This window comes from Belonocnema kinseyi, chromosome 7, assembly GCF_010883055.1.
Source record: "Belonocnema kinseyi isolate 2016_QV_RU_SX_M_011 chromosome 7, B_treatae_v1, whole genome shotgun sequence".
Taxonomy (NCBI): Eukaryota; Metazoa; Arthropoda; class Insecta; order Hymenoptera; family Cynipidae; genus Belonocnema; species Belonocnema kinseyi.
Genome location: NC_046663.1, coordinates 107,390,009 through 107,399,149, shown reverse-complemented (window position 1 = coordinate 107,399,149; position 9,141 = coordinate 107,390,009). Strand labels below are relative to the sequence as shown.

Genomic DNA, 9,141 nt, shown 5'->3' with positions numbered 1-9,141 from the left:
TTCCTATTTGTTTAAACAATTGCGTTTTAAACAAAACCTATCCACTTCTCGTAAAATTAACCGGTACCATTGGATTCAGCGGGTCAAAATACATAAGATTAAATAGTTTTTACCTTTTGCTTCTTGAATGCATACGGGAACATACCCGCTCCCGGACTACAACCCCCGACGACTCCCTGTTCGTCGGCTGTTGCACCGCCTTGTTTCTCAACACAGGCTTCCCCCCTCCGCCCCCCGATGGGGTGCCCTCTGAGCCCCTTTCTTGATTTTGAGTCAGTGTCTCCAGAACGTGGGATTTTTCGGCCCCCACCACTCTCCCATCTGGGAGCTACACATTCAAACGTAGTGTGTCGGTGAGTCGGCTCTGTTAAATGCTGCGAAGCCCAGCCTCGAGTAAAGCCGAAAATGCACGAGCAGGAATCCGAGCTCCCCCGACCTCAAGAATGACGATCTAGCTGCTCCTCGAATTTATTCAGGTTTTGAAATCCCGGGTTACCTTAGAACCATTAGGCTTATTGCGAAGAAGCAAATATAATTGACTTTATGTAAATAGATGTAGAAGACAAGACTTCTGGGTCTAAAATGTTTCAAATTTAGTGCTGCATGCCTTTGTCATATTTTTAGTAAACAATGGATTTTTAACAAATAAAAAACAAATTTTCGACAAAATAGTTCAATTTTCAATTTAAGAAATTGCTTTTAAGAATACATTTTTTAACTTAAACATTGTAGTTTATATTGAAGTTTGCAGTTGAAAAAATTAATTTTTAAACTCAAATAAATGCGATTTTATCAACAAAAGAAACTAATTTTTATCGTAAACAAATTAATTTTTAAAGAAGAATAATTCGCCAACAAAGAAGATAAATTTATAACTAAAAAGAAAATTTTTCAAGAAAAAAATGTTCAACAAAATTGTTCAATTGTCATCTATAGAAACGAATTTTAAACTAAGAAAATAATTTTTCGATCAAAAATGTTTCAATTTGATAAGATTAAAAAGTTTTAAAAAACGTAAATAATCCAGTAATTCAAGAAATATTTAGAAGAATGGAAGAAGTTCAAATCTAATCTTAAACTTAAATTTTTTAGAAATGTAGATTTTCAAAAATTTCGAAAAAATAAACTTTAGAAGCTTTAAGGGAATTCAGAAAGATTTCAAGGAGATAAAATTATTTTTCATAAAATTCAAAAATTCAATTATTCGTTGATATATCTCTTTTAGATGCTTTCAGAATATTTGAAATGTTTTGCAATATTTTGAAATATTTAAACATAATCTTTTCAAATTAATTGTTCGAAATAAAAAATTATGTTAATTATTCCTTTAAAAATCTTTGGAAGTTTTCATTATATTCGAATCGTTTCAAAATTTTTGAATATCTCTACAACTTACTCAAATTTAAAAGAATTATGTTCCTTAATTTTTCTAAAGTTAAGTAATATGGAAAAATTACAACATTTTGCTTCAAAATATTTTACGTACTTTTTAGACATTTTAGGAAATAATAAAAAATGTTTTGTAATCTTTTTTCAATATTCTGTTAGAATTCATTCCAAAAAAATTATTCGTTTATCGACTTTTATTATTATTTTTTCATTTTACATACGTATTTATTATATCTTATCAAAATTTAATATAAAAGTTTGAAATGTTAAGTGTATTTAAATACTACAATTTTTAATGTTTCCATATTTTTAGAAATAATTCAAAAAAATTTATGTATAATTAAAATAAACTTTTTTTAAATCTCATTTTACTTATTTCAAGTTATCTTTTTTGATTTTTCAAAATTTATGTATTTACTTATTCTGATTGGAAATAATTGAACCTCTTGCGATTAAAATCGGGGATTCTGCTTGAGAAGAACTGTGCTAAAAGTAATTTTAAAAAAAATCATTCGAATTTTAATTTTAAAAACTGATAATTGTACACATTTTCCAGGCGCATCTTTCTTATTCTTCTACAGGAATTTTTAGATTTTTCAGTTTTTTAAATCAGTTTATCCTACGTTTCTAAAACTCCTCTGAAATTTAAATTCTTTTTTAATCTCATCAATTCTACTCAATATTTATTGAATATATACGATTATTTGCACTTTTATAAAATTTGTAATGTTATCGAATTAAAAAATTTTGATTTTAAAACCTTTTACACTCTTTTTTGAAATTTTAGGAAATTGTATGATGTATTTAAAAATCTTCTTTAATTTTGTTTTAAAGCACAATTTACAAAATAACAAATTATAAAAATTTTCACACTTTGCTTAGGAAAATAATTCTTTTTTTTTCTAATCTTGTCTGGTCTCCTAATCTTTCAGCATTATTTAAATTTTTCCTGATTTTTTTTATTTTGCAAAATTAAAAAAACATTGCCTTTAAAATTTTTCAGATACTTTGACAATTTTGACTTATTTTTGAATGTTTTGAAATGCTTTAAAATAATCTCCTAAAATTAATTTTTCGAAATAAAATTTTATTTTAATTACTTCTAGGAATATAAAATAATTTTTTTCATTTTCGTGAAAACTTACAAAATTCTTGAAAAATCTTTACAAGTTTTAATTTTATTTGAATCCTTTCAGAATTTCTGAATATCTCTTAAACTTTCTCAAATTTTAAAGTAGATTTTTAAAGCAACATATAATTTAAAAAATTGTGTAACAAAATTGCACAAGAAGGCCTAATAAGAATTCTGTTCCGTAATTCAAGATGTGAAAAAATTGACTCATAATCTTTTAAATTTTTCACAAGGAATTTTAAGAAAAATAATTTTATCTCCTTGAAATCTTTCTGAATTCCCTTAAAGCTTCTAAAGTTTATTTTTTCGAAATCTTTGAAAATCTACATTTCTAAAAAATTTGAGTCTAAAATTTAATTTGAATCTCTTCCATTCTTCCAAATATTTCTTGAATGAACTGCTTTATTTATGTTTTTAAAAACTTTTTAATCTTATCAGATTGAAACATTTTGCTTTAAAATCTTCTACACTCTTTTAAATTTTAGGAAATATTTTGATGTGTTTTAAAATCTTTTTGATTTTTTTAAAGTACATATTTGTAAATAAAAAGTATTAATTATTCATTCAATTCCATTTTTCGTTGAAAAATAATTTTTTTAATTAAAATCTAACTACATGTTTAAAAATTGAACTATTCTGTTTTAAATTCGATTGTATGTTTTTTTTTAAACAATTTTCAGTTGAAAATTCATTTCTTCCATCGAAAATGAAACTATTTTCAAATTAAATTTTTTTAAATAACTATTTTGGTTGATAATTTAACTGTTTTGTTGAAAATTCGGTTCTTTTTTTGTTGAGAAAACATTTTCTTATACTAAAAATTCAATTGTATCATTTTTGGTTGAATTTTTTTTTATAAGAAATTGACCTTTCTGAGTCAAAAATTCTTCTTTTTTGGTAGAAAATTATTTTTTTGTTCAAAAATTCATCCATTCTAATCAAGAATTCATTTCTTTGGAAGGAAATGAATTTTGTTGAAACTTCTTTTTTTTGGTATGAAATGGTTAAAAGTTCATCTGTTTTTTGGAAATTAAACTATTTTGCTGAAAAATTGTTGGTTGTAAATTGATTTTTTAAACTGATAATTTAACCGTTTTTCGTTGAAAATTTATGTATTTTGTTAACAAAAATTGTTGCTGTTTTAAAATTTATTTTGAAAATTTTGAAATTCTATTTTCGGTAGAAAGTTATGGGTTTGAAAATTTAAATATTTGTTTGCAAATTTAATTTTTTTCTTGGGAATTTAAATATTTTGTTGAAACTTTGATTTTTTGGGGTTTATAATTATTTTTCAGCTGAAAATTTATCTATCCAATTTTTCGTGGAAACATTATAATTTTAGTTGAAAATTAATTTCTTTTGTTGAAAATTCCATTTTTGGTCTGAAAATTTGATTAGTCCATTTTTGATCGAAAAATTATTTTCTTAGTTGAAAATTCGTTTCTATAGATAAAAATTGAACAATTTTGTTGACCATTTTTTTTCTTGAAAAATTTTCTTTTTAGTTATAAATTTATCTTCTTTGTTGGCGAATTATTCTTCTTTAAAAATTAATTTGTTTACGATAAAAATTAGTTTCTTTTGTTGATAAAATCGCATTTATTTGGGTTTAAAAATTAATTTTTTCAACTGCAAACTTCAATATAAACTACAATGTTTAAGTTAAAAAAAGTATTCTTAAAAGCAATTTCTTAAATTGAAAATTGAACTATTTTGTCGAAAATTTGTTTTTTATTTGTTAAAAATCCATTGTTTACTAAAAATATGACTAAGGCATGCAGCACTAAATTTGAAACATTTTAGACCCAGAAGTCTTGTCTGCTATATCTATTTACATAAAGTCAATTATATTTGCCTCTTTGCAATAAGCCTAATGGTTCTAAGGTAACTCGGGATTTCAAAACCTGAATAAATTCGAGGAGCATCTAGATCGTCATTCGTGAGGTCGGGAGAGCTCGGATTCCTGCTCGTGCATTTTCGGCTTTACACGAGTCTGGGCTTCGCAGCATTTAACAGAGCCGACTCACCGACACACTACGTTTGAATGTGTCGCTCCCAGATGGGAGAGTGGTGGGGGCCGAAAAATCCCACGTTCTGAAGACACTGTTTTGAGCCTCAGTGTTGGTTATCGGCGTTGTAGTCGCCGATGTGCCAAGTTTTGCAGCTGCTCCACTAGCCCGCTGCGCTTGCCTCCTCAGTCTCCTTTTCAGGGAACCGTTGATGCGTTTCTTCTTATTGGAGGACTGATTAGCCACTTCCGTTTCCATAGCCTCACTCAAAAGGAGCGTCACACCCTCAGCTCCCGAAAGAGCTGGGGGCACAGCCGCCGCCTGAGTAAGGCTTGCCGGAGAGACATATTGAGATAAAACGGTTATGCTAGACCAGTTAGGACCCAGCCCCTTTCCTCCTCCGCCAACTACCTTTCTCCTTCTTCTTCTTCTGGTGTATTTGCGTGTTCCATTTTGGTTCCCACGAGTAGCTAGGGAAATAAAAGGTCTGCAGAGCCCCGCATGCAAGAGTAAGACTAATTACACGGGGAGGTCGTCCGGTGTCCCCGAAAGGCCGTTAGGACACTTTCATAACCCCTAGGTGCCAAAGTGCCATGGGCACGATCACTCTACATCCATGGCTTAGAGGGGTGGTCACATTGAGCAAGAAACTCAATGAATACCCGTTCGCAAGCCACCATACCAACAGAGGGCTGCTTCTTGGTCGCTGTGCGGGCTGCAGGTCATTCCCGTGCCGATTCCAGAAATTGGTGATCGGTCCGGAAGAGACCTTGACCCAGGGATCCAAAAAGCCCGTGTTAGCTAGGCTCTTTCACCATTCTATCATACTACAATCATGCATACCAGGAGAGCCTGTTTATAGAGATCCTTCTCAAAACACCCAGGAGAGCTCGTTTATAGGGGTACTTTCATCCATATCCATACGTATGCAGCATGAGGTCCGTTTGACAATTACAAAAAGAAAAAAACAAGTAGCATGTCTTTCTAATTTGAAATACACGCCAATACAGATACGACTTTTACCGACAGTGTATTTTTGGTAGTACGATTAAGGATGGCTGAGCTATCAGCGCCAACAGCAGTAAGTCCGCTTCCTGCTCAATTCACGTCGTTGCTACACAATTTTACTCTCAATTTTTTAGCAGTTACCGGATGTTTTTTAAAAAACAAGATAGTAAGCGCCCATACAATTACCGCGAAACTTTTTTTGGTGTCTAGAAACTTTTTAAAGTGCATTTTTTAAACCTCAAAGCCGAAGACTAAAATCTTTATCCAATTTTAATTATGGATAACTAATTTTGATTGTTTGGAAATATTCAAAAATTGTAATATTCCATAATTGTTAATATCGAAACTATATAGCCGTCAAATCACAGAAAAAACGAAAGATAAAGTTTACAACGATTTTAGGTGAAAGATTCACCGCAACAAAAATTAACCTGGCTGGATAAACTTTACATGAATCGAAGATAATTTTCGGTTTTTAAGTTTTCCTGGATAATCTTTCACCTTTTAATCGCTCTGTTTTTATTCAAGATGTAGCGAGGATTGCGACGCCAGCGCTATCTATCGTCGTTTAACTTAATTAAATTGGAGAGAACCGGGGATTCCCATCTGTCAGTTGCTTATTGCGCTTTTTGCTAAATGGTATCAAGTAAGTTTTAATTCCTCTACAATAGTCTAATTTATTTCGGAGGAAATATATCAGTAAGTACACATTTTTTCATGTTTTCTGTTACTAATTCTACATGTTTTACCGAAATTTGCTCACTTCCGTGTCACGCAGTAGACGAGATCAGAATTATTCTCCTAACCTCAGTGAAACTTTTGCCGAAATATTTTTAATTTTTAACTGTTTCAAGTCTTACCTACAACAAATATTAACTTTTGTTTTTTCTGTGTCGTTTTAAATCTCGTGTCCCGATTTGTAACTCGAATTAACTCATATATTTCCCGTTTCCCATTGCTGTTAAGGACGCCGTAGCAGACGACAGCTTTTATTCCATCGCAGGATAAACTTTCGCCAAATAGCATGTAAACTTTAACAGCGGGAAATTTTACATGCAACAAAATTTAACTTCATTTTTTTCTGTGATATATTCGTGATATTCCAATACACGATTCGCATGCGCTCGAACGATTCAAGCATTTAAATGTATTTCAGTTTAACGTAAAAAAATTTTATCGTCTAACATTTAAAAAAGATGATAGATGCTTGGCACTTTTAAACATCCATTTATCTCCGAGTATCTCAGGCTTCTTATGATAACTATTTTCCACGTTGTTTTATTTACAAATATCCATTAGATGCCGAGATATATCGAAAAAATTATTTTTAAGAGCAAACTTTAGGAGTAGTTTTAACCCCTTAAAATTAGATGTCGGCACATAAAAAAAGACGTGTCCCTTATTTTGTCAAGTACTAACATCCAAATATTATCAAAATCGATGAGGTCGGGTTGGAGGGGGGGGGGTCTCCTTGTTAGTAAATTAATAAATAATACAAGTTAACAAACATAGTTCTTTAAATAATTTCTGAATGTTTATAATTATCTTTTCTTATATAAGTGATGAAAATTTGCAGATTTTTCTGAACTCTGATATTGTTTGTCCACTTTTCACTTAGTGAGGTAATAATTAATGCAAGTTAGCTAACATTAATTAATAGAGAAGAAGATAGTTATAAATAATAATTTGTTCAAACAATTATTTTTACTAAATTTAATTATTTAGTATAATTAATTAATTAATTCAAATTAGTTATTATTAAAAATAATAATGAATTGCTTGAACAATTAATGTTGTTAACTTTAATTAATCATTTACCCCACTCTAATTGGAAATTGGACCAAAAGTGAAAAATTGTTGAAAAAATGAATTTTACTAGCATTATTCTAAGATAATATATTTTTTTAATGCTTTAAAAAATTATTTTTGTTAAAATTAATTATTACACTACTCTAATGATGAATAATTGACTTTCCAAACTCTATTCTAAGAGAAATTTTCTATAAACAATTATAAATTATATCAACGTCTGATTATAAAAATATAGAACTACCGTATGTATTGGAAACCATTTGTATTAAAAAACTAGAAACAAAATCATAACTACTATCGGCGAAAAAACTATAGGCATCTGCTTTTGAAGCTTAACAGCTCACCAAAAAAAATGCTTGCGCAATAAAAAAATACTCATATGAAAGCTTACAGTGGTGTACGTAAATGAACTTGAAAGCGTTTATGTAAAAAAAAATTTTTGTGCTTTGTAGACTGAAAACTGTAAAAAAAAGTAGGGATTTTCGGGTACATTTAAGAACAGTCAAATTTAGAGCATTATTTCTTATATAAGGGACAATGGACAAAATTTATGAGTATGGGGAAAACTGTTGTGAACCACTTGCAGTTGAGAAAATTGACAAATAATAAACTTTGTTGTTTAAAAGTACAAAAATGTGCAACTATATTATCTTCAGTTTTAAGGCCATGTGACGGGAGCGTCACGTGACCAAACCTGGTCTTCGATTTTTCTTTCCCAACTTACCTCTAAACGAAATAAAGTATCGCTCTGAAAGTTTAGGAAATGAAAGAGGAGGTAATAAAGTCCATGTCTCTGCTTTGTTTCGGTAGAAATTTTGAGAAAACATTTTTTTTTTTTTGAAGAAAATACCAGTGGAAGTTTTCTTTCCCAACTTACGCCCACAAGGAATAAGATATCGTGTTAAAAATTTGGCACGATAAATATAAGGCATGCAAGAATTTGTCTCCGGTCCTAAATAATTAGAACAGTGAAAATAATTTTTTTTTAATTTCTATTTTGTAGAAATACCAACCGTGCTGTCGTCAAACCCTGCAAGCATGCACATAGGAAACAAGGGATTAGGCATGCCATTGCGGGGGTGATGCAATGAGGGGGGAGGTCCGCCACCTTTTGATGTCCCACGACAAACATGGCAGCGCCCACATGTTTATATTTTCATGCACAGTTTGTCGGCAAAAATGCTCGTGCCCATAATCAAATGGCAGATCGTAAGATGGCGGCTCTCCCCACTCATGGAATTCTCCCCTCTCGCTCAAGTTAGGATGGCATGCCTAGTCCCGTGTTTCCTACGTCTATGCCTGCAAACAAATTGCAATGTTGTCAATGGGCTAGTTATGAGGTTTATATTAATCAAAGTGGGACAAAACAACAAAAATCGCTCACGAACATTATGCACCAATAATGCAAAAACAAACGTTTGCACTTGAAATGTAAATAAACATATTTGGTCTGACACACGTATCAGTCTGGTATCAGCTATGTCAAAGCAGCACTAGCGCAGGGAGTAGACAACTTCGAACCAGTGATCCCAGATCTGAAACGAGATGCGGTCCAATACTATGACAGGGCTATGTCCGTGTGAATATAGTGGGAGACGCTGTAAACGACTGAGTTGCGCGCGCAACCCATTTCTCCTCTTCTGAATTTGAAAACTCGAAGATGCACGATTGCCGGTCGGAGGACTTCGACGATTCTATTTATATATCTATCTGCTAACAGCTAACTGCTTTGAAATAAATTCAGGAGATTGGGATTTTAATATTTCCAGATTTCGATGCTGACGATTCTCA

At 31.1% G+C, this 9,141-nt stretch overlaps 1 protein-coding gene across 1 annotated transcript in view; it reads left to right on the top strand.

The window, feature by feature from the left end:
• Nucleotides 1–9,141, top strand: part of LOC117176603 (pleckstrin homology domain-containing family G member 5-like) — a 447,084-nt gene that overhangs the window by 403,554 nt on the left and 34,389 nt on the right. Inside the window, exon 7 of the mRNA XM_033366856.1 lies at nucleotides 5,541–5,611. Within this exon, the coding sequence (XP_033222747.1) occupies nucleotides 5,541–5,611 (71 nt within the window). The remainder of the gene's footprint in view (nucleotides 1–5,540; nucleotides 5,612–9,141) is intronic.